The sequence below is a fragment of the Haliotis rufescens genome, unplaced genomic scaffold (assembly GCF_023055435.1).
Source record: "Haliotis rufescens isolate VD_foot unplaced genomic scaffold, xgHalRufe1.0.p SCAF_79, whole genome shotgun sequence".
NCBI classification, from domain to species: Eukaryota; Metazoa; Mollusca; class Gastropoda; order Lepetellida; family Haliotidae; genus Haliotis; species Haliotis rufescens.
In genome coordinates this window covers 795,205-821,700 of record NW_025964371.1, presented here as the reverse complement: position 1 = coordinate 821,700, position 26,496 = coordinate 795,205, and the positions used below count along the sequence as shown (strand labels likewise).

General features: G+C 43.4%; 1 protein-coding gene across 1 annotated transcript in view; it reads left to right on the top strand.

Moving 5' to 3' along the window:
• Nucleotides 1-8,450: 8,450 nt before the first annotated feature.
• Nucleotides 8,451-26,496, top strand: part of LOC124121275 — a 31,449-nt gene continuing 13,403 nt past the window's right edge. Inside the window, exons 1-6 of the mRNA XM_048388767.1 lie at nucleotides 8,451-8,480; nucleotides 11,645-12,702; nucleotides 12,847-12,905; nucleotides 13,195-13,299; nucleotides 13,611-13,680; nucleotides 14,708-14,776. Of these exons, the coding sequence (XP_048244724.1) occupies nucleotides 11,646-12,702; nucleotides 12,847-12,905; nucleotides 13,195-13,299; nucleotides 13,611-13,680; nucleotides 14,708-14,776 (1,360 nt within the window). The 5' untranslated portion in view covers nucleotides 8,451-8,480; nucleotide 11,645. The remainder of the gene's footprint in view (nucleotides 8,481-11,644; nucleotides 12,703-12,846; nucleotides 12,906-13,194; nucleotides 13,300-13,610; nucleotides 13,681-14,707; nucleotides 14,777-26,496) is intronic.

Sequence of the window (26,496 nt, the reverse complement as noted above, 5' to 3'; positions counted from 1 at the left end):
GTGTGTTTTACGTGTGTTGTACCTGTGGCGTACCTGTGTTGTACCTGTGTTGTACCTGTGTTGTATGTGTATTGTACGTGTGTTGTACGTGTGTTGTACGTGTGTTGTACGTGTGTTGTACCTGTGTTCTGCGTGTGTTGCATATGTGGTGTTCGTGTGTTGTACGTGAGTTGTGCGTGTGTTGTACCCGTGTTGTAAGTGTATGTACCTGTGTAGTATCTGAGTTGTACGTGTGTTGTACGTGTGTTGTACGTAAGTTGTACCTGTGTTGTACGTATGCTGTACGTGTGTTGTACGTGTGCTGTTCGTGTGTTGCACTGTGCTGTACGTGTGTTGTATCTGTGTTGTACCTGTGCTGTACGTGTGCTGTACGTGTGCTGTACCTTTGTTGTACGTGTGTTGTACCTGTGTTGTATCTATGTTGTACCTGTGTTGTACGTGTTGTACGTGTGTTGAACCTGTGTTGTACGTATGTTGTACGTGTGCTGTACGTGTGTTGTACGTGTGTTGTAAGTGTGTTGTACGTGTGTTGTACCTGTGTTTACGTATGTTGTACCTGTGTTGTACCTGTGTTGTACCCGTTAAGTATCTGTGTTGTACGTGTGTTGTACCTGTGTTGTACGTGTGTTTTACGTGTGTTGTACATGTGTTGTACCTGTGTTGTACCTGTGTTGTACGTGTGTTGTACATGTGTTGTACCTGTGTAGTATCTGTGTTGTACGTGTGTTGTACCTGCGTTGTACCTGCGTTGAACCTGCGTTGTACGTATGTTGTACCTGCGTTGTACGTGTGTTGTACGTAAGTTGTACCCGTATTGCACTGTGCTGTACGTGTGTTGTACCTGTGCTGTACGTGTGCTGTGCCTGTGTTGTACCTGTGTTGAACGTGTGCTGTGTGTGTGTTGTACGTGTGTTGTACGTGTGTTGAACGTGTGTTGTACCTGTGTTGTACCTGCGTTGTACCTGCGTTCAACCTGCGTTGTACGTATGTTGTACGTGTGTTGTACCTGTGTTGTACCTGTGATATACCTGCATTGTACCTGCGTTGTACCTGTGTTGTACCTCCTTTGTACCTGTGTTGTACGTGTGTTGTACGTATGTTGTACGTATGTTGTACCTGTGATGTACGTGTGTTGTACCTGTGTTGAACCTGTGCTGTACGTGTGTTGTACCTGTGATGTACGTGTGTTGCACTGTGTTGTACCTGTGTTCTACCTGTACTGTACGTGTGCTGTACCTGTGTTGTACCTATGTTGAACGTGTCCTGTATGTGTGTTGGACGTGTGTTGTACGTGTGTTGCACTGTGTTGTACCTGTGTTCTACCTGTACTGTACGTGTGCTGTACCTGTGTTGTACCTATGTTGAACGTGTCCTGTATGTGTGTTGGACGTGTGTTGTACGTGTGTTGTACGTGTTTTGTACATGTGTTGTACGTGTTTTGTACGTGTGTTGTACGTGTGTTGTACATGTGTTGTACGTGTTTTGTACGTGTGTTGTACGTGTGTTGTACCTATGTTGAACGTGTCCTGTATGTGTGTTGTACGTGTTTTGTACGTGTGTTGTACGTGTGTTGTACCTATGTTGAACGTGTCCTGTATGTGTGTTGTACGTGTTTTGTACGTGTGTTGTACGTGTGTTGTACCTATGTTGAACGTGTCCTGTATGTGTGTTGTACGTGTTTTGTACGTGTGTTGTACGTGTGTTGTACCTATGTTGAACGTGTCCTGTATGTGTGTTGTACGTGCTTTGTACGTGTGTTGTACGTGTGTTGTACCTATGTTGAATGTGTCCTGTATGTGTGTTGTACGTGTGTTGTATGTGTGTTGGACGTGTGTTGTACGTGTGTTGTACATGTGTTGTACGTGTGTTGTACGTGTGTTGTACCTGTGTTGTACGTGTTTTGTACGTGTGTTGTACGTGTGTTGTACCTATGTTGAACGTGTCCTGTATGTGTGTTGTACGTGTTTTGTACGTGTGTTGTACGTGTGTTGTACCTATGTTGAACGTGTCCTGTATGTGTGTTGTACGTGTGTTGTATGTGTGTTGGACATGTGTTGTACGTGTGTTGTACATGTGTTGTACGTGTTTTGTACGTGTGTTGTACGTGTGTTGTACCTGTGTTGAACGTGTCCTGTATGTGTGTTGTACGTGTGTTTTACGTGTGTTGTACCTGTGGCGTACCTGTGTTGTACCTGTGTTGTACCTGTGTTGTATGTGTATTGTACGTGTGTTGTACGTGTGTTGTACGTGTGTTGTACGTGTGTTGTACCTGTGTTCAGCGTGTGTTGCATATGTGGTGTTCGTGTGTTGTACGTGAGTTGTGCGTGTGTTGTACCCGTGTTGTAAGTGTATGTACCTGTGTAGTATCTGAGTTGTACGTGTGTTGTACGTGTGTTGTACGTAAGTTGTACCTGTGTTGTACGTATGCTGTACGTGTGTTGTACGTGTGCTGTTCGTGTGTTGCACTGTGCTGTACGTGTGTTGTATCTGTGTTGTACCTGTGCTGTACGTGTGCTGTACGTGTGCTGTACCTGTGTTGTACGTGTGTTGTACCTGTGTTGTATCTATGTTGTACCTGTGTTGTACGTGTTGTACGTGTGTTGAACCTGTGTTGTACGTATGTTGTACGTGTGCTGTACGTGTGTTGTACGTGTGTTGTAAGTGTGTTGTACGTGTGTTGTACCTGTGTTTACGTATGTTGTACCTGTGTTGTACCTGTGTTGTACCCGTTAAGTATCTGTGTTGTACGTGTGTTGTACCTGTGTTGTACGTGTGTTTTACGTGTGTTGTACATGTGTTGTACCTGTGTTGTACGTGTGTTGTACATGTGTTGTACCTGTGTAGTATCTGTGTTGTACGTGTGTTGTACCTGCGTTGTACCTGCGTTGAACCTGCGTTGTACGTATGTTGTACCTGCGTTGTACGTGTGTTGTACGTAAGTTGTACCCGTATTGCACTGTGCTGTACGTGTGTTGTACCTGTGCTGTACGTGTGCTGTGCCTGTGTTGTACCTGTGTTGAACGTGTGCTGTGTGTGTGTTGTACGTGTGTTGTACGTGTGTTGAACGTGTGTTGTACCTGTGTTGTACCTGCGTTGTACCTGCGTTCAACCTGCGTTGTACATATGTTGTACGTGTGTTGTACCTGTGTTGTACCTGTGATATACCTGCATTGTACCTGCGTTGTACCTGTGTTGTACCTCCTTTGTACCTGTGTTGTACGTGTGTTGTACGTATGTTGTACGTATGTTGTACCTGTGATGTACGTGTGTTGTACCTGTGTTGAACCTGTGCTGTACGTGTGTTGTACCTGTGATGTACGTGTGTTGCACTGTGTTGTACCTGTGTTCTACCTGTACTGTACGTGTGCTGTACCTGTGTTGTACCTATGTTGAACGTGTCCTGTATGTGTGTTGGACGTATGTTGTACGTGTGTTGCACTGTGTTGTACCTGTGTTCTACCTGTACTGTACGTGTGCTGTACCTGTGTTGTACCTATGTTGAACGTGTCTTGTATGTGTGTTGGACGTGTGTTGTACGTGTGTTGTACGTGTTTTGTACATGTGTTGTACGTGTTTTGTACGTGTGTTGTACGTGTGTTGTACCTATGTTGAACGTGTCCTGTATGTGTGTTGTACGTGTTTTGTACGTGTGTTGTACGTGTGTTGTACCTATGTTGAACGTGTCCTGTATGTGTGTTGTACGTGTTTTGTACGTGTGTTGTACGTGTGTTGTACCTATGTTGAACGTGTCCTGTATGTGTGTTGTACGTGTTTTGTACGTGTGTTGTACGTGTGTTGTACCTATGTTGAACGTGTCCTGTATGTGTGTTGTACGTGTGTTGTACCTATGTTGAACGTGTCCTGTATGTGTGTTGTACGTGTTTTGTACGTGTGTTGTACGTGTGTTGTACCTATGTTGAACGTGTCCTGTATGTGTGTTGGACGTGTGTTGTACGTGTGTTGTACATGTGTTGTACGTGTGTTGTACGTGTGTTGTACCTGTGTTGTACGTGTTTTGTACGTGTGTTGTACGTGTGTTGTACCTATGTTGAACGTGTCCTGTATGTTTGTTGTACGTGTTTTGTACGTGTGTTGTTCGTGTGTTGAACCTATGTTGAACGTGTCCTGTATGTGTGTTGTACGTGTGTTGTATGTGTGTTGGACATGTGTTGTACGTGTGTTGTACATGTGTTGTACGTGTTTTGTACGTGTGTTGTACGTGTGTTGTACCTATGTTGAACGTGTCCTGTATGTGTGTTGTACGTGTGTTGTATGTGTGTTGTACGTGTGTTGTATGTGTGTTGGACGTGTGTTGTACGTGTGTTGTACTTGTTTTGTACATGTGTTGTACGTGTTTTGTACGTGTGTTGTACGTGTGTTGTACCTATGTTGAACGTGTCCTGTATGTGTGTTGTACGTGTTTTGTACGTGTGTTGTACGTGTGTTGTACCTATGTTGAACGTGTCCTGTATGTGTGTTGTATGTGTGTTGGACGTGTGTTGTACGTGTGTTGTACGTGTTTTGTACATGTGTTGTACGTGTTTTGTACGTGTGTTGTACGTGTGTTGTACCTATGTTGAACGTGTCCTGTATGTGTGTTGTACGTGTGTTGTACCTATGTTGAACGTGTCCTGTATGTGTGTTGTACGTGTGTTGTATGTGTGTTGGACATGTGTTGTACGTGTGTTGTACATGTGTTGTACGTGTTTTGTACGTGTGTTGTACGTGTGTTGTACCTATGTTGAACGTGTCCTGTATGTGTGTTGTACGTGTGTTGTATGTGTGTTGTACGTGTGTTGTATGTGTGTTGGACGTGTGTTGTACGTGTGTTGTACTTGTTTTGTACATGTGTTGTACGTGTTTTGTACGTGTGTTGTACGTGTGTTGTACCTATGTTGAACGTGTCCTGTATGTGTGTTGTACGTGTTTTGTACGTGTGTTGTACGTGTGTTGTACCTATGTTGAACGTGTCCTGTATGTGTGTTGTATGTGTGTTGGACGTGTGTTGTACGTGTGTTGTACGTGTTTTGTACATGTGTTGTACGTGTTTTGTACGTGTGTTGTACGTGTGTTGTACCTATGTTGAACGTGTCCTGTATGTGTGTTGTACGTGTTTTGTATGTGTGTTGTACGTGTGTTGTACGTGTGTTGTACGTGTTTTGTACATGTGTTGTACGTGTTTTGTACGTGTGTTGGACGTGTGTTGTACCTATGTTGAACGTGTCCTGTATGTGTGTTGTACGTGTTTTGTACGTGTGTTGTACGTGTGTTGTACCTATGATGAAGGTGTCCTGTATGTGTGTTGTACGTGTGTTGTATGTGTGTTGTACGTGTGTTGTACCTATGTTGAACGTGTCCTGTATGTGTGTTGTACGTGTTTTGTACGTGTGTTGTACGTGTTTTGTACCTATGTTGAACGTGTCCTGTATGTGTGTTGTACGTGTTTTGTACGTGTGTTGTACGTGTGTTGTACCTATGTTGAACGTGTCCTGTATGTGTGTTGTACGTGTGTTGTATGTGTGTTGGACGTGTGTTGTACGTGTGTTGTACATGTGTTGTACGTGTTTTGTACGTGTGTTGTACGTGTGTTGTACCTATGTTGAACGTGTCCTGTATGTGTTTTGTACGTGTGTTGTATGTGTGTTGTACGTGTGTTGTATGTGTGTTGGACGTGTGTTGTACGTGTGTTGTGCGTGTTTTGTACATGTGTTGTACGTGTGTTGTACGTGTACTGTACCTGTGTTGTACCTATGTTGAACGTCTCCTGTATATGTGTTCTACGTGTGTTGTATGTGTGTTAAACGTGTGTTGTACGTGTGTTATATGTGTTTTGTACGTGTGTTGTACGTGTTTTGTACGTGTGTTGTACGTGTGTTGTACCTGTGATATACCGGCATTGTACCTGCGTTGTACCTGTGTTGTACCTGTGTTGTACCTGTGTTCTACATGTGTCGTACCTGTGATCTACCTGTGCTGTACCTGTGTTTTACCTGTGTTGTACCTGCTTTGTAGCTGTGTTGTACATGTGTTGTACGTGTGTTGTACCTGCGTTGCACCTGTTTTGTACGTGTGTTGAACCTGTGTTGTACCTGCGTTGTACCTGTGTTGTACCTGTGTTGTACCTGCGTTGTACCTGCGTTGTACCCGTGTAGTACCTGCGTTGTACCTGTGTTGTACGTGTGTTAGACCTGCGTTGTACCTGTGTTGTACCTGCGTTGTACCTGTGTTGTACGTGTACCTGTGTTGTAGTTGTGTTGTATATGTGTTGTACCTGTCTTGTACGTGTGTTGTACATAAACCTGTGTTGTACCTGTGTTGTACGTGTGTTGTACCTTTGCTGTACCTGTGTTGAACCTGTTTAGTACCTGTGTTGTACCTGTGTAGTACCTGCGTTGGACCTGTGTTGTACGTGTGTTGTACCTGTGTTGTAGATGTTCCTGCGTCGTACCTGTGTTGTACTTGTGTTCTACCTCTGTTGTACCTGTGTTGAACCTGTTTAGTACCTGTGTTGTACCTGCCTGTACCTACTTGCAACTACACCTGCCTCAGGTAGGTGTCTGTGTGTTCAGATTGGTTGACAGATTACCGTAGTTACCTGAAATGATTCAACCCACAACAGGTTGTTGGTGCAGATTGTGTTCTTTGTTCTATACGACTGGTGCTGTAAACATGTAAGCAAATAAAGTCACACCATCCTATTCTCATATCCCCCAATGATGCAGGGAGCCGCGAATCGTTGTCACTCTTTTCCTGACTGACGGATAAGACGAAAGTTTAGCTGAAAGAGTACGGTAGATAGTGTTGTTGACAAAACTGTCAACTTCCTGGTAGAGGGGTTGCGATAAGTCGGGAAGGTGTACCTCAGAAATAGTTCTTTATTGAGTAATACGCGCACTTCATTCTTCCGTGACATGCGTTTCCAGTCTATTTAGCAGGTCAGTTTTATACACTGACGAATCTAGAGAGGGTTTAGGGGTGCACACCCAACCCCATCCCACTCGACTTCACCCCACCCCACCTCATCCTGCACCACCACATTTCACTCCACCCCAACCCACACCACACCATTTCATTCCACCCCACCCCACCCCAACCCACACCACACGATTTCATTCCACCCCACCCCATTTCACTGCAAAGTGCTTCGAAAGACCTGCACATTTACGCCAAAAACGAAGGTTGCCACGTTTCTCAAACACACAATGCCAAACTCACTTACTTATTCCGAGTCATGTACATGCCTCAGGTTGTGAGTTGGTGTTCATTTCCAGTATAAGCCTGATTTTTGCGGAAAGCATTTTATTGCTTACATTCTATTTTTTTTCTAAAATAACTAAATATTGAAGGCAACTGTGTACTACTGTCGAAGAGTGCGATTCACATGCATCATGTGTGTTCAGTAGGGCCACGTGTGTGGAGTATTTCATCAAGTAAAGAAAGTAGGAACGCACATATTAGCGATATTTCTAATTCTATGAACTTGGAGGCAACTAAATAATGTAAGGCGGGATGTTTTGTTGTCAGAGGGAGCGGATAAAATCTATTACTTAATTTTATGTGGCCTCAAGTAGCGAATATGGTGTCGTGTAAAACATCGGACAAGCTAATTTTAGCCAAATATTAATTTTGCTCCAAATGAATATGCTAGCCGTGTATTATATTATTTATGGAGAAACTCACTGGCCTGGTTTTATTTCTGTAACTGACGGTGTAGCCGCGAATAGCTGCAATCCTGCTGATGCGTCTACAAGCAATAGTTTTGGACCCGTGAAGATCCGGGATAGAATAGGTCTTCAGCAACCCATGCTTGCCGTAAAAGGTGACTATGCTTGTTGTAAGAGGCGACTAACGGGATCGTGTGGTCAGGCTCGCTGACTTGGTTGATGCATATCATTATGTCCCAATTGCGTGAATCGATGCTCATGATGTCAATCACTGGATTGTCTGGTCCAGACTAGATTATTTACAGACGGCCGTCATATCGCTGAAATATTGCTGAGTGCGGCGTTACACAACAAACAAACAATATGATTTAGAACGCGAAGATGTCTGCCTATTCACAAATGACCTTGAAATTATTTTTCAAAAAAGATATAAGCGCAAGTAATAAATAAAATACTAAAATCGCTCCCGTCTCAGACCAATCTTATGAAACTCGTGAATAGGTCAGATATGATAACTCTTCCCTGGTTTTAAACAAATTGGCATAACACGGGCGCTCGTTTAGTATTCTATATTTATTTCACAATTTCCAATCCTTAATATGTGGAATGTAACGTGATAAAACATTTGTAATCTGTGTACATTTTCACCACGTTACTACATGCACAGTAATCACAAGTAAAACAAATGGACACTGTCATTATCATTGTGAACGTAAATAGTTATATCAGTTCTAACACGCTTGTAATAAGAGAGTTTTCTACGTCATCGCCCGGAAGTAACCTGCGTGTCAACAGTGAAGGAAGTCGACAGTCCAGGTAAGGGTGTGTTGTCTCTCGTCTCTCTCACTCTCTTTGTCCTTCTACACACAGAAAACTGTTTGATATTCAGGTCAAAACGTACATGTATATGTCAAGATACTACCAGGATGCTGAAGGTTGTACCTGTACCTTTATTCGACAAGGTATAGACATGATATTAGTGTTAGCTAACTGACACACATACCTAGTTTCGTTTTACAACGAGGTCGGGCTGAAACGCCTTTTCTGTCATGAGTATTGTATAGAAATCGCTCGGTCGTGTCGCCGTGTGTAATAGAGGTAGAGTACGTGCAGACATGTACTTGCTCACACCACACCGACAAGTTTGTTTGTTTGTTTTTGTGTTTAACGCCGCACTCAGCAGTATTCCAGCTATATGACGGCGGTCTGTAAATAATCGAGTCTCAGGTCTTTTTGTCACTTTTTTATTGTGTTTCTTTGTTGGGTTGTTGTTTAACGCCGCATTCAGCAATATTCCAGCTTTATGACTTGGTCTGTAAATAATCAAGTCTGGGCCAGACAATCCAGTGATTGACACCATATGCATCGATTCACGCAATTGGGATACGATGACATTCATGAACCAAGTCAGCGTGCCTGACCACCCGATCCCGTTAGTCGCCTCTTACGACAAGCATAGTCGCACACTTATATAACGATGTGCGTGTGTGCGTGCGTGCGTGCGTGCGTGCGTGCGTGCGTGCGTGCGTGCGTGCGTGTGTGTGTGTGTGTGTGTATGTGTGTGTGTGTGTGTGTGTGTGTGCTGAAAGTACAGTTATAGTGAACTGGTGTGTGTGTGTGTGTGTGTGTGTGTGTGTGTGCGTGCGTGCGTGCGTGCGTGCGTGCGTGCGTGCGTGTGTGTGTGTGTGCTGAAAGTACAGTTATAGTGAATTGGTAGGGTGGGGTTACTGCCTGTGTGCTATTTGGCTTGTGTGATGCAAAGATTGTCGTTGTTTATCTGGTAGTACATAAAGTGAGGTGAATTATTTTGTTGATATTAGAGGTGAGCCGAGGTTAAACGTCGCGTTCAAGATGATTGCACTTATATAACGACGTGTGTGTATTTGTGTGTGTCTGTGTGTTTGTGTGTTTGTGTGTGTGTGTGTGTGTGTGTGTGCGTGCGTGCGTGCGTGCGTACGTGCGTGCGTGCGTGTGTGTGTGTGTGTGTGTGTGTGTGTGTGTGTGTGTGTGTGTGTGTGTGTGTGTGTGTGTGTGTGTGTGCTTGTACTCGTCCGAACAAATGCCGATTTAATAGTCCTAGCCAACTGAGAGACCATGCCGCAGTTTAACATGAAAACCCCACTTGGAAACAGTATACTGACTCCGAGCCGACTAATTGATTTGGTCCCTAAATGCCGAGCACCAGACAGGGTAATAACAAGTACCATCTCTTAACGTATGACAAGACCGGGAATAGAACCCCGACGGTCCCCCGATCGCGGAGGCGGTCCTAATATTAGGTTCTACATAGTGGAATATAGTGCGATCCTGCGATGATGATAATAAAATATGGCTTTATTATTGTGATCACAAATGCATGCTGAAAGAATTAGTGCTGCTTTATCAAGAGTAAATGTTTCAGGGCTTGTGTGCATTAATGGGTTCCTTAAGGTGAATAGGTGAATAGGAGTTCATCGAGCAGTAGATCAAGAATATGTCAAATATGCTGCGTAATATACTGCGATGTTTGATGTATTTGGATTTTGGTTGTTTGATTTTGTGGTTATTTGTAGTGTAATTTAAATGTAGTTGTTAAATCGACGAGCAACCATTTCACAAAGAATGTGTATTGGTTGTAGGTTGTATCTGAATGTACATGTATGGGGAATGTTTCTGGACCTGTGCGCACCATGTGGGCTTGTGTGCATTAATGGGTTTCATAAGGTGAATATGTGCTTATTAAGCAGTAGATCAAGAATATGTAAAATATGCTGCGTAAAATAGTGCGATGTTTGATGTATTTGGATTTTGGTTGTTTTATTTTGTGGATATTTGTATTGAATGTACGTGTTAAATCATCCAGTTTGTAGTCAGGGATAACCATTTTAGAACATCTGTTCGTATACACACATTGTTCCATGGACGCATGATCATTATGTGGGTTTAATGTCACACTCGACACAGATCAAATTGGTTGTGTTCTACATTAAAACATTTGTCCTATGTGTCGTTGTCATCAATATTGTGTAGATGAGTGGACTTCACACAGTGATTCCATGTTGGAAATCGAAACCGGGTCATGAACCCAACGTCATTAGCGAACGCTTTAACCACAGGACCATCTCACCACCCCAGTGTGGATAAGACGTCTTATAGAGAATATTTTTATTGACCCGCCCCCACTAGTATGTGACCCTTATTTTCTAATCACTGTTAAGGAGAACCTTTCTAAACTCAAATTTGAAACATATTCGCATTGTGTACCCACGCATTACAACTAAAGCATTTATCAATCAAGTTCATATTTGTTTTATATTTGTTAGCTAATAAAAAATACAATCTTAAAATCCCTTCCTGTTTGTTTTGAAAAACGATATGTATTTTAACTGGCCTTAATTATTTGTAAGTGAGTGAGTTTGGCTTAACGCCGCTTTTAATAGTATTCAAGTTATATCGCGGCGTGTCAACTTAATGTGGGAGGAAAGCCCGAAGTGATGGAGGTTTTAGACGTTAACCACTAAGGTGAAACCCACGAGCATGGGTATGGTGCTGACAAACCTTGAAACATAATCGGCGCGAACAGAGATTCGAACCCACAATCATAGGTTTCTGCCGTGCCCAAGGGATGCAACTTTGCACAACGAATCGCGGCCACCCGTGCCCCTAATTATGTGTGACATAGGATTGATATGATTTGGGTTGATTGTGATAGGAGAAACTTACAAAGTAGATGTTTTCAGGCAACAGTTTGTGTTTTAATCAATAATAGAACCAAAATGATAGCCTTCCAGATGAACGCATCAAGTGGCCATATAATTTAAATATTGTTCCTTGTACTGCACAGATGGTCTCAGAAAAACATGTTTTAAGCCAATTCGATAAAAATACTACATATTCAGAGACACTCAATTGGATGCTTCACTATACAAACGTCGCATGGTTATGCATCTTACACACATACAATTGACATGTGTATCTCAGTATTATTTTGTTTCTTTTAGAATGGACACCTTCCCGAAGTGTTCCGTCTGTCATCAGGAGTTTACACTAAAAGGTCCAGTCCCCTACCTACTGCCCTGTCTACACGCCGTGTGTGAGAAGTGTGTGACATCTGCGGCTGGCGGTGTGATATCATGCTCCATGTGTCAGAGGGAGGTCAACCTCACAGACACAAGTCTCCAGAAGGATGCAGTCAGACAGAAGGAAATATTCTACCTGACCGTCAAAGAACGCCCCACAGAGCTCCTCTGTACATATGAAAATGACGGGAACCAGGCTGTGTGTTGGTGTCAGGAGTGTGAAGAGTTACTCTGTGAATACTGCCAGAACATGCACAGCAGCGTCAAACTTTTCAGAAATCATGCTGTGCACAACTTTTGGGATATAACCCCGCAAAACCTTGAAAATGAAACCAATTGCAATATTCACGAACGGTATCCACTTGATTTGTTTGACAAAAGCTGCAACATGTGTATCTGTTCCCAATGTAGGAGAGGAGAGCACGCGGATCACGAGGTTGGTTACCTGGATGAAGCTGCTGAAGGAGTTACACAGCGGATTGAACAACACGGGAAAGATCTGTCTGCGTTACTGTCTCGTCAGCAAACACACCTTCAGAGTATCAGACAAGAAACACAGTTGACCAACAAGACACAGGACACATTGAGGAAGACAATAGAACATACTTTCCGGTCTTTAAGATCACACCTTGACCAAAGGGAGAAGGAACTCCTGATTGATCTTGAAAGTCAGACGAGGGAAACCAAGGCAACTCTACATGCTCTTGAAACCTCATGTGAAGATCATCATGCAAGATGCACCGACATTTCAGGTTATATCAGGAACTGTCTTCTCTATGCTTCAAAATCGGTCCTCCTGCAGCTGGAGAACACTGTTGAGGGGATGACTCGGACTTGCCTAGAAACTGTTTCACCTGAAACACATGATGTACCTGAAGCTGTCTTCAACACCAATGGCTTGTCCAAACTGAAATCAGATATGTCTGGATTTGGTAACATCACTGCCTTGAAAGAAGATTCAGAAGGGGGAACACCTGAGGGTATGCATAGTAAAACAGTTATTGTGCTTTATTGATGATATGTGCCCAAATTCCTCTAAACCTAATTCATGTGTTTCATGGTGTTATTTTAATTAAAGCAGTGTTCTGTCACTCGGGATTCACAATTTGCTTCTACAATTACAGATAAGCAAACACAAACTGATGATGACTATTTGGCGGACCTTGAACAGAAACACGAAATGGTATGTCTAATTATATAGGGATACACGTAGGCATCGGCCCTCAGTCATTCATCCCATCAATTGTTTTATATTTCATTCATATTGTCTAAATATCTAAGAAGTCAATATCAGAACAACTGAACTGATCAAAGTATAGTACCACAAGGACTTTGCAGGTCAAGTCAACTGATGTATCTTGGTCACACAATAATGATATGATTGATAAAATATATTGATACTGTTTGATTAATAAGAGTTCATGTACAGCCTCCAACTCCGACCCAATGGTAAAATATATTTTACCTTTCAGGAGCTTGCAAAGCTGGAGTCAAATATTGCTTCACACAATGAAAGAACTGAACAACTTCAGCAGCTAACAGACAAGCTGAATGCCGAAGCAAACAACATGAAATTGGTTTGTATATCATTTTGTCACACTTATTGAGAAGAGAATGGTGAGATTATATAGTTGTTGATACTTTAGATTTGTCAGATAGAGAAAAGAAAGATAGAGAAGGGATTGGTTTAAGTACATCATAAAGACATTACCAGCTATTACCCTATTGCTTGTCTTGTCCAGATTTGATATTGTTGAAGTTCCTGTCACAAGTTGAAGAAGTTTGCAACGTCAACACAACTATTTTGCATGTATGCTTACTACAAATAAACAATCTTATTTGGCCTATATTTATTACATGAGCAGCTATCCCCTTTACTTATTTGTAGATGCTAGATGAGAAAGACAAAAGCTGCCAGGATGCCTTAGAAACCATTGATCGTCTACAAACCCTGATTGGTATGTACACTGTCTGTGGTCTGTTCCGGGTTATGGTCCTGTTTTCACTTCCTGTTTGTGGTCTGTTCCTGGTACTGGTCCTGTTTTCACTTCCTGTCTGTTGTCTGTTCCTGGTACTGGTTCTGTTTTCTCTTCCTGTCTGTGGCCTGGCTGTTCCTGGTACTGGTCCTGTTTTCACTTCCTGTCTGTGGTCTGTTCCTGGTACTGGTCCTGTTTTTACGTTCTGTCTGTGGTCTGTTCCTGGTACTGGTCCTGTTTTCATTTTCTGTCTGTGATCCGTTCCTGGTACTAGTTCTGTTTTCACTGCCTGTCTGTTGCCTGTCTGTTCCTGGTACTGGTCCTGTTTTCGCCTCCTGTCTGTGGCCTGTTCCTGGTGCTGGTCCTGTTTCAACTTCCTGTCTGTGGCCTTTATGTTCCTGGTACTGGTCCTGTTTTCACTTTCTGTCTGTGGTCTGTTCCTGATACTGTTCTTCTTTTCACTTCCTGTATGTGGTCTGTTCCTTGTACTGGTCCTGTTTTCACTTCCTGTCTGTGGTCTGTTCCTAGTACTGGTCCTGTTTTCTCTTCCTGTTTGTGGTCTGTTCCTGGCACTGGTCCTGTTTTCACTTTCTGTCTGTGGTCTGTTCCTGGTACTGGTCCTGTTTTCACTTCCTGTCTGTGGGCTGTCTGTTCCAGGTTCTGGTCCTGTTTTTACTTTCTGTCTGTGGTTTGTTCCTGGTACTGGTTCTGTTTCCACACCCTGTTTGTGGTCTGTTGCTTGATATAGTCTCGTTTGACTTCCTGTTTGTGGAACATTATGACGCACACTTTAGACAATTGCCTAAATATACCAATTTTATCTTTCGCTCCAAATAAAAGTACCCAGCAGTATGTGACCTATCCTTCCGAGGCAAGGCAGTTAAATGAATGTAAAAAGTCCAGTTTCCACCCTTGCTTGGGAAGATGTATGTTACCTGGTATGTGACCCCTGTACCGAGTCTACACACAAGGACAATTCCACTAACTCTAAGCTGTTGTTGTCTTGCAGGATTCACAACTGAAGGCTGTGTTCATCTGCTGAAGACAGGTGTAACAGACAGACGCATGGTCCTGCATTGTGAGTACCTAAACTGAAGATCAAAAGAAAGTTCAGGAAAAGGAAATGTTGAATAACCCCCCAAAATGCATGCAGTCAAATGTTTGTAACATGATGTAAACAATTGCCCCAAACGCAGCACACTCGCTTCCAAAGAACCCAAACCATGCAGCTGTTGGTGCACGTGCTCCGACAAAAAACCCCAGGTTTTTCGGTTCTGCATTGAACATCCGTGCAGGTACCTGTAAAAAAGTCGACCGAAAGTGTCAGACACAATCACATGAACCAAAAACACCTCATACAGACCGGTCCCCGGGATGGTGTTGGGTCCACAACGTCGCCAAGATTGACTACGGTCGGACCGACGTCTACAACGTTGTCAGCGGCGCGAATGGCAACTTGTCTTGTTTACCGATGAGAGCAGGTTCAACCTATTCCGTATTTATCGCCACAGGGGGAAAGAATGACTCCTGGCTGTATTCAAGGTCCCCACGAAGGTCGTGGTCTCATGGTGTGGGGCGGAGGACCAGATTTCATGTACAATCTTTCTTTGATTTCTTACTAAAAACCTTCTCTCGCAACCGTTTAATATTTTATCACTTCTTCAATATTCATAGCGTGTGGAAGTCTTGAAACCACAGTACATAGTGTTATTTGTAAGCATTTAATGATTATATTTAGCTATTTCTTGTTTGCTTCATCTTCTCGATGGAAGGGAGTTGGCGGACTGTTATAAGTCCAGTTTCCATCCTTGCCAAACAAGACAGGAATTATGGACTTATAAAATGGCTGGATCAACGAGTCTATGCATCTTCCAATCAAAATCGCGTAACAAAATCGACATCCAGTTCCCATACTGCAGTGCAGATTTCTGTCGATTGCAGGATTGGCAAAACATGTGTACCGTCAACTTGCCATCAAGAGAAATTTTCCAAATCTTTCATGTCTTTAATCAAGGTGCACACGTGATTTGATAAATAACACCTGTTTTATTACAATATAGATCTTGATTATCAATATGTTGGTCTTGACTGGGCGCCGCCATTTTGTTTGAAGCAAATGTAAGTGCTATGAGAGGTCGAATCCGATTGGTCAATAGGAGGGACATAGACGGGACATAACTCGTAATAGCCACTGGTGGCGCTACATCAGGCCCAGAGATTCCAGCCTAGTTCGGCAAGGGTGGAAACTGGACTTTTCAATCAGTTAACTCCCTTGCCTCAGGATGATGCATTGGTAGGGACTGTTCAAAACATTTCTTAATTATTATATTCAATATAATTAATATAAAAACATTATGCGAACACCAGTGACACTGCAAAGTGTGTTGGAATAACCCAGGATACATGCGTGATCACGACTGGACATGCTACAGCTTGTTGATGTTCTCATTGACAAAATAGAAATCGAACAAAACTTTTTTCCACGTCATGACATGAGCACATCGGATCCGACTTTCACACACGTAAGATACTAAATGATACAGCAGTCATATATGCTGAACCGCAAAAGAAACGTGACCATGATAGACATATTATGAGAAACCTTATTTGACCAAACATATTTTGAGACATATTAAAAAGATGAGACTTGGCAAGACTGATCATCAATGTTGAAATGAAAGTGTCAAATGTTCTTAAAGTGAAACACAACTTTAGTCTCTGAGAAAATGGCATCACAAGTCAATATCTCGTGTGTCCGCCACGTGTGCATTGATGACTGCCGTGCAACGTCGATACATGGAATAGATGAGGCGGTTGATAAAGGCCATAGGCACTTGAGCCCACACTCTGAGAAACGCCGAACGCAGTTCAGCTGCAGTTGTGGGCCTTGGCCGGACGTCATTCAGCCGTCTTTGAATTCTCGTCCCACAGGTGCTCAATGGGATTTAAATCGGGACCGAGGCCAGGCCAGTGCATGGTTCTGATGCCATTCTGCTGGAGGAAGTCTCTCGTTGCTCTCGCAGCGTTGGCACGGGCGTTATCATGTTGAAACTCGTGGTTGCGGCGACGTGCCAAATGAGGTATGACGTGTGATCTCAAGATTTGATCAATGTACCGAGCTGCTGTGACACCATTGCCTCTCCCTGGACCGATGTTCTGGAAGACCACAGGGCCAACCCTCTGTGCAAGACCAATTCCACCCCACACCATGATGCTCGGAAAACCCCACGAGTCTCTCTCAACAACACACGCATCCGAATAACGTTCCCCATGGCGTCGCTAGACGGTCCCGGCGATGACGTGGTGTCAGAATGGGTACTCGATGTGGCCTGTAACAGTGGACGTATCTGCTCGTCAATCGTCGACGCACGGTGTCCTCACTAAAGTGTGGCTGGTATGTCCCCATGGTCTGTCGGGCAGTTTCCGCAACAGTAACAAAGCGATCTTAAGATGCTGTTGCACAATCGGGTGGTGAACTTCCAACACGTGTGCGGTCATCTGTAGTGTTTGTGGTCTGGTACCGTTGCTGGAGCCTGTATATGGTCCTGACGTTGACTTGAAATGCATTGGCTACTTGCCGGGCGGTTTGTCCAGCTTGCAATCGTCTAAGGGCTTGGTGTCGCTGATTTCTTGTCAATCTTGACATGAGGTAGCAATTCAAAAACGAATGAATGTTATCCAATCTGGGAGGAAATGGGGCAAGTTACGTGCATCGGGTTACCATGGCCGTTGCCGTGGTGCGTTTGGGCGATCGGTTTTATTGTCATCTGCTTTGTTTTTTTAAATTTCATTTTTCCGGACAAAGTAATGTCAAATTTTAGAAACTTTGCCAAAAATTACCCAGATATTTAAATGACAACTGTTTATGCAATGTTACTTGGGGTGACGTTTCTTTTGCGGTTCAGCATACTTCATTCTGAATATCAGTTTCTACCTTCTGGCTGTCGACTGCGCATGCCTATGGTGAAAACAAACAGGACCCGGAAATCATTCATGCCAGCCAGTATTAGTCTTTTAAATGATTATCTGTTCAATACTGTTAAACAGTTCGCTGAACACAAATCTTATCCTGTCATTATCCCTTTTTTCAAAGTTTCCTTTTGCTGTCATATGCATGTAAATACAAATAATATAAAATACCATTACTTGTCGTCACATTGATAGTGATTTACTTTCTACATGTTTTTACTTGTGGTTATATTACTTAGTGTCTTATTTTCTTATGTACATATTTTAATATTGTAATAAAAAAACAATTAATCTATCCCGGACTGCACTAACTATAAGTATCCAAGAGATGGGATTTCGATACACTGCGCGTAGCGATGACAAGGCAGTTTTCAAGGGAAAATATTTCATCCTGTCTATGAGGTCACAGTATCTCCGGACCATTCATAACTATCACAGTCAGGGCGTCCAGATATTTTACCTTGATGAATCATTCCACTGACTACATGTGGCTATCGGCAGATGGTCAAAAAACACTCATGGCACCATCAGGTAAAGTTAATCGTGTGATTGTTTTGCCCGCTGCAACCCATGATATGGGGCTTATTGATGGATGTGTGCTAGTTTTCGAGGCGAAAAAGAAAACTGGTGATTTTCATACGGAAATTATAGAAGGTGATGTGTTCATAGACTGGTTTGAACTTCAGCTATTGCCCATTTTAAACAACTTCAGTTTCATTGTCATAAATAACGCCAGTTAACATAACGTCCGGGAAAATAAACTCCTGGAGAAATTCCTGGAGAGGAGGGGTCTTTTGCTTATATTAATTTAACATTTAATTATTTTTTTCTGATGACATAAAGCGGCTTAAGTGGCTCTGTCTTCTTTAGGCTTTATGAGACTTTTTATGCTAAATATTATGCTAAATATTATGCTAAACAAACAAAATTCCATGGGGGGGGGGGGGGGGGGGGGGAGAGAGTGATGACACTGTTTTCATTTTAGTGTAGAGGTTACCTTCCTCATAATTAACAGATATCCCTTGTTTATTATGTTATGGTTTGTGTCCTGCACTAATAATACTGCCCGTCTACTATCTCCCAACGTCAACCCGCCGAGACACGTGGGTTCGCCAGCTCAGACATTGAAACACCAGGTCACGTGACACTGTGATCTAATCATTGTTTGACATGCAATCTACATGTCCCTCGTTATACCACGTTGACTCGTATAAGACGGTATACGCCTGTGATTGTTTTTTTCGACCCCTGAATGTTTATCGTGTCTGTTTATCCCTGTTTTTTTAGTTGTTGTTATTTCAGATTTTTATGAAGTCTGATTACTGAATGTTGATGTCTTGTATCTACCGCTCTGATTCATTTAATAACTTACGAACGATTCACTAGATCCCGGGGAAGAATAGGTCTTCAGCAACCCATGCTTGCCGTAAAAGGTTACTATGCTTGTCGTGAGAGGCGATTTACGGGATCGCGTGGTCAGGCTCGCTGACTTGATTGATGCATGTCATCGAATCGCAATTGCGTGGATTGATGCTCATGATGTCAATCACTGGATTGTCTGGCCCTAAATCGACTTTATTACGGACCACCGTCATATAGCTGCAATATTGCGGAGTGAGGCGTTAAACAACAAACAAACAAGAATATACCAGCCCATTAAGAACTACATTTACATTCGGGTTAAAGTGTTATCGGTTAGTCCAATGTAAACACAAATCATTGATTCAAATGTAATACACATAAGGTTATATTTACGTACAACTCCAATGGATTATATTAAGCTAGTCATATATCAGGACAGCGTACTTAGCTGTCAATTCCAAGCATGTGAATACCATTATAGACCGAAACTGTCACTATATTTGTCTCATATTTTATTCGCATGTAAACTACATTCATATTTTGTAGGTTTACATCTAAAGTATGACAAAGACAGAGTCAATCTCGACAGGGTCCACATCAACACAGAAGGAGACCTGGTCAACAGTGAGTCGGACACCAGACCTGCAGGGGAGGGGAGACTGAAATACTACATTGGCACATGTAGCACTGCCCCCCTCCCCAGGGCTGGCTGTCCCCAGTACTGGGAGATGAAATCTAGGGTCTGCCTGGATGAAACACTCACATGGGACATGCTCATCCTGGAGGTTGGTGTGTGCAGGGAGGAACAGAGGGACGTGTACTGGCTAGGTGGAAGTGCCTGCTCCTACAGCATGTCCGTCTCCCACTGTACTACACACGGCAGAATATGCAGGACGACATGGAAGGAGGGGAAGTATGTGCGGTGTCTGCCTGACACTTTCCCCAACACAGCAGGGACATCACACACACTACATTACGGTGTCGTCTATGATGACGCCAGGAAGAAGATTGTCTTCATTGATGTGAAGTTGAATAAAGTGATATCGATGTTAGACAATGTAGACACGAGTCAGCCACTGTGGCCGATGTTCGGGGTGTATAACCCAGATGACGTCACTGTCAGCATGACACTTGTAGTGGGCAGCGACATCAACATGACAGAGGAGAAGAAAGCAATGATTGTCAAGGCACTGTCGTGATGGTGACAATGATTGTCGAGGCACTGTCGTCATGGTGACAAGGATGGTGATTATGAACACATTGTGAATGTCAAGGAGTTGTTTTTTTTAATGATAGTTATCAAACTGAATAAAATAAACTCAGTAAATAAAATATCTCGGAATTGATACAAGTGATTATTTAGAGAATTTCTGAAAATAGTTGGGCCGTGGGGTAGCCTAGTGGTAAATGTGTTCGCTCGTCACGCCGAAGACCTTGGTTTGATTCCCCACATGGGTACAATGTATGATGCCCATTTCTGTGTCCCCCCTCCGTGATATTGCTGGAATATTGCGGCGTAAAACCATACTCACTCACTCACTGAAAATAGTGCCACAATCAACAGTGCCACGCCATGTGTATTAAGAGCCTTTGGCGTTGATAATTTTAAACTACAGGTAAATGAGTGAGGTCTTTTTTGTTTGATATGAAATATGTTGTATTCATTGACTGTATTTAGGAAAAAACATCGAATGTATGTTTAAAGACGCCTTCAGCATTTTTTTAGGGCATTTCGCAACAACATTGAGAGTGAGACTTTGTTTCCTTGGATTCGCTTCCACGGAGAAAATTCCTGATCATAGTTGAAGCATGCTTCAATAATTACTGATGTGTCTGCGAGTGTAGTTTTACGCGTCTTGAAACAACATTTTCGCAAAATCACACCAGGGAACACCAGAAATTTACTTCCAAGATTTTACCCATGCATGTGTGGAATCCAACCGGGGTCACTGGTCTGACGAGTGAATGCTCTCACCACTGAACCACCCCACCGCCCCTGGTTATTGTGGAAATAATGATAAACTATCCTGGAATGTTGTACACCTGTTCCTTATAAGACTTATGAATGCACAGCGCTTGTATAACATGTATGCACATATCTGACCTGTGAAGATCCGGGGTAGAATAGGTCTTCAGCAACCGATGCTTGCCGTAAAAGGCGGCTATGCTGTCGTATGAGGCGACTAACGGGATCGGGTGGTCAGACTCGCTGACTTGGTTGATACATGACATCGATCCAAATTGCGTGGATCGATGCTCATGATGTCAATCACTGGATTGTCTGGTCCAGACTCGCATATTTACAGACCGCCGTCATATAGGTGGAATATTGCTGAGTGCAGCGTTGAATACCAAATATCAGATATACATCTACGGTTTTCTATGATTATATTACAATATTATTTTCTTAATGTTGAAATCGTTTGTCTCCATGACAAAAGGCTTGAAATGGAATTGGAGGGTGGAATAACCCAATAGTTGTTTTATATTTATTGACTTCTTGTGAAAAGTTGTGTAATAATTAAACTGTTGTAAGCTGACGGAAGGCATGGATCCTGTTCCATGCCGAGGTTATAAACCTTTCAGTCTTTCTTTTAGAAAATTAAGATCAATTCGTTTATACCTTTATTTGTTAGGTCTCGGGTTAGATTTAAATGTGAGTCATGTATACAGGTATCTATTCTTATGTATAACTGCTTTAGAAGGACTTGTACATAAATATCAAACTCTTTCGCCATTTGCGTATACAGATGAACCTAGTAAAGTGCCTGTTAATAAATAAATTTAACCAATTCACTTCAATTTCATTTTCAACTAGACGACTTGGCCTCCTCCGTGGACCAGCTGTTTTAGTGCTATTTAGTAAGGACTTTAATAAAACAAAAAGAAAACTTATAATAGTGCTCCATGTGCGGTAGTGGAGATGGTCCCCGATCACACCTTGACTGACTTTGTGGGTTCAGCTACTCTTATATAATTCCTACTCTTGTTGCAAGCCGGGCTGAGGAAATACAGGGAATAGAGAGAATCACTTTGATCAAAGTTAGATTTATTTATAATAAAGGTGAATAATTACACTCCATGTGTAGGATAAAGCACGTCCGAGGATGTTTATGATATTTAAAACTGCTTCCGCGGGATAAAACAGAGAGGCGTCAGGATAAGGTTTTCAAAAATGTCAATCACAAGATTTCAATCGACTATCTACTGATCGCTGTCATGAAGCTGGAATATTGCTGAGTGCGTTGTTAAACAACAAACAAACAAACAAATCCTACCAACCCGTCACGAGTATCTGTGTTGTACCTGTGTTGTATCATTGTTGTATCTATGTTGTACCTGGATTGAACCTGTGTTGTACGTGTGTTGTACGTGTGTTGTACGTGTGTTGTACCTCTGTTGTACGTGTGTTGTACCTCTTTTGTACCTCTGTTGTTCCTCTCCAGTACCTGTGTTGTACGTGTGTTATAACTGTGTTGTACGTGTTTTGTACCTGTGTTGTACCTGTGTTGTAACTGTGTTGTACCTGTGTCGTACCTGTGTCGTACCTATGTTGTACGTGTATGTACCTGTGCTGTACGTGTGTTGTATCTGTGCTGTACGTGTGTTGTACCTGTGTTGTTCCTATGTTGTACGTGTGTTGTATCTATGTTGTACCTGTGTTGTACCAGTGTTGTACCTCTGTTGTACCTGTGTAGTACCTGTGTTATACCTGTGCTCTACGTGTGCTGTACCTGTCCTGTACGTGTGTTGTATCTGTGTTGTTCCTGTGTTGTACCTGTTTTGTACCTGTGTTGTCTCTGTGTGGTATCTGTGTTGTACGTGTGTTGTACCTGTGCTGTACGTGTGTTGTACCTGTGTTGTCCCTGTATTGTACCAGTGATGTACCTGTGTTGTACCTGTGCTGTACGTGTGTTGTACGTGTGCTGTACCTGTGTTGTACCTTTGTTATATATGTGCTGTACGTGTGTTGTACCTATGTCGTACCTGTTTTGTACCTTTGTTTTACCCGTGTTGTACCTGTGTTGTACGTGTGTTGTACATGTGTTGTACCCGGGCTGTACGTGTGTTGTACCTGTGTTGTACTTGTGTTGTACCTGTGTTGTACCTGTGTTGTACCTGTGTTGTACCTGCGTTGTACCTGTGCTGTACGTGTGTGTTGTACCTTTGTTATATATGTGTTGTACGTGTGCTGTACGTGTGCTGTACCTGTGTTGTACCTGTGTTGTACCTGTGTTGTACCTGTGTTGTACCTGTGGCGTATCTGTGTTGTACCTGTGTTGTACCTGTGTTGTATCTATGTTGTACATGTGTTGTACATGTGATGTACCTGTTGTATATGTGTTGTGTATGTGTTGTACCTGTGTTGTACCTATGTTGTACCTGTGCTGTACGTGTGTGTTGTACCTTTGTTATATATGTGCTGTACGTGTGTTGTACGTGTGCTGTACCTGTGTTGTACCTGTGTTGTACCTGTGTTGTACCTGTGTTGTACCCGTGCTGTACCTGTGTTGTACCTGTGTTGTACCTGTGTTGTACCTGTGTTGTACCTGTGCTGTACGTGTGTGTTGTACCTTTGTTATATATGTGCTGTACGTATGTTGTACGTGTGCTGTACCTGTGTTGTACCTGTGTTGTACCTGTGTTGTACCTGTGTTGTACCTGTGTTGTACCTGTTGTGTATCTGTGTTGTACCTGTGTTGTACCTGTGTTGTACCTGTGTTGTACCTGTGTTGTACCTGTGTTGTACCTATGTTGTACCTGTGTTCTACCTGTTATGTACATGTTGTATATGTGTTGCATATGTGTTGTACCTGTGTTGTACCTGTGTTGTACGTGTGTTGTACCTGTGTTGTACCTGTGTTGCATCTGTGTTGTACCTGTGTTGTACCTGTGTTGTACCTGTGTTGCATCTGTGTTGTACCTGAACTGACTGGCAACACAAGTTATGTAACTATACGTGACTCCGGTATGTATCAGTGTGTTCAGATTGGTTGACAGATTACCGTAGTTACCTGAAATGATTCAACCCACAATGCCTAGAAACTGGTGAAACTAGGACTGGTGCTGTAAACATGTAAGCAAACAAAGTCACACCAACCTTCCCTCATGCCCCCGATTGATACAGGGAATCGTTGTCACTCTTTTCCCGACTAATGGATAAGACGAAAGATTAGCTGAAAGAGTACGGTAGATAGTGTTGTTGACAAAACTGTCGTAATCCCTGGTAGAGCAGTTGCAGGTAGGTGTATCTCAGAAATAATTCTTTATTGAGTAATACATGCACTTCATTCTGAAGTTTTATACACTGGCGAATCTGGAGAGGGTGCAGGGGATGCACCCTACCCCATCCAAATCGAGTTCACCCCACCCATCACACGCCACTCCATTTCAATCTACCCACCCCATTTCAAAACACCCCACACAACCCTATTTCACACCACACCACACCACACCACACCACACCACACCACACCACACCACACCACACCACACCACACCACACCACACCACACCACACCACACCACGCCACGCCACGCGACGCCACGCCACGCCACGCCACACCACACCACACCGACCCATTTTACTCCAACCGACACCATACCACACCACACCATTTCACTCCACACCACAACATCCCATTCCACCCCACCCAACACCACACCATTTCACTCAAATCGACACCCCACCGCACGACACCATATCACTCCACCCCATTTCACTCCACCCGACCCCACACCACACCATTTCACTCCAGCTCACCCCACCCCACACCACACCACCCCACCCCATTTCACTACAACCCACCCACCCCACCCCGCACCACACGACACCATTTCACTTGACACCACAACATCCCACGCCACATCACACCACAACATCCCACGCCACATCACACCACACCATTTTGCTCCACCCTACACCAAACCCCACACCACACAACCGACCCCATTTCACCCCGTCCCACCCCACACCAAACCACACCACCACAAAATCCTACGCCACATCACACCACACCATTTAACTCCACAGCACCCAACACCACACCACCGAATTTTACTCCACCACACACCACACCCCACACCACACCACCCCATTTCACTCCACCCCACACCACACCACACAAAACACACTATTTCACACCACACCACACCACACTACACCACCCCAGCCCATTTCACTCCCCCCACCCTACCCCACACCACAACATTTCACTCTACCCCACCCCACCCTACACCACACCACCCAATTTCACTCCACCCCACCCAACAGCACATCACATCCCACCAACCCACACAACACCACACCACGCCACACAACGCCACACCACATAACCCCACACAACCCTACAACACACCACACAACACCACGCCACACCACACCTTTTCAATCCACCCCACACCACGCCACATCACACCATTTCACTCGACCCCAACCCACACCACACCACACCACACCCATTTCACTCCAACCCCCCCCACACCACACCACACCACACCACACCATTTCACTCTACACCATCCCTTACCACAAGACACCACACCACACCACACCACACCACACCACACCACACCATTTCACTCCTCCCCACATCACAGCATTTCACAACACCCCAACTCGCTTTCACTCGTTAGATATGTTTTGAAACAAAAAGTTCCAGGACAAAAAGGATCATAAATTATAGCTCATAAAATATTATAAATTTAACATCTTTTTGTGCACTCAAAAGCGCGACATTCACATAAACATAATATGAGTATCATTTCCATGTTGTATTAATAAAAAATCTTAATGGAATGTAAGGTGATAAAACTTTTGTAAACTTTGTACATTTTCACCACGTTAATACATGCACAGCAATCACAAGTAAAACAAATGGACACTGTCATTATTATTGTCAACGTAAATATTTATATCAGTTCTAACACGCTTGTAATAAGTGGGTTTTCCTACGTTATCGCCCGGAAGTGACCTTCGTGTCAACAGTGATGGAAGTCTACAGTCCAGGTGGGTGTGTTGTCTCTCGTCTCTCTGTCCTTCTACACACAGAAAACTGTTTGATATTCAGGTCAAAACGTACATGTATATGTCAAGACACTACCAGGATGCTGAAGGTTGTACCTGTACCTTCATTCTACAAGATACAGACATGATATTAGTGTAAGCTGACTGACACACATTCCTATTTTCCTTTTACACTGGCGAATCCCAACCCATCCCACTCGATTTTACCCAACCCCAACCCACGCCACTCCATTTCAATCCAACTCACCCCACTCAACCCCACCCCACACCACCCTATTTCCCTCAACCCCACCCCCAACCCACCCCACACCACACCACATCATTCCACTCCACACAACCCCACACCACACCATCTCACTCAACACCACCCCACCCCACACCAAGCACACCACACCATTTCAATCCACACCACCCACACCACACCACACCACACAATCTCA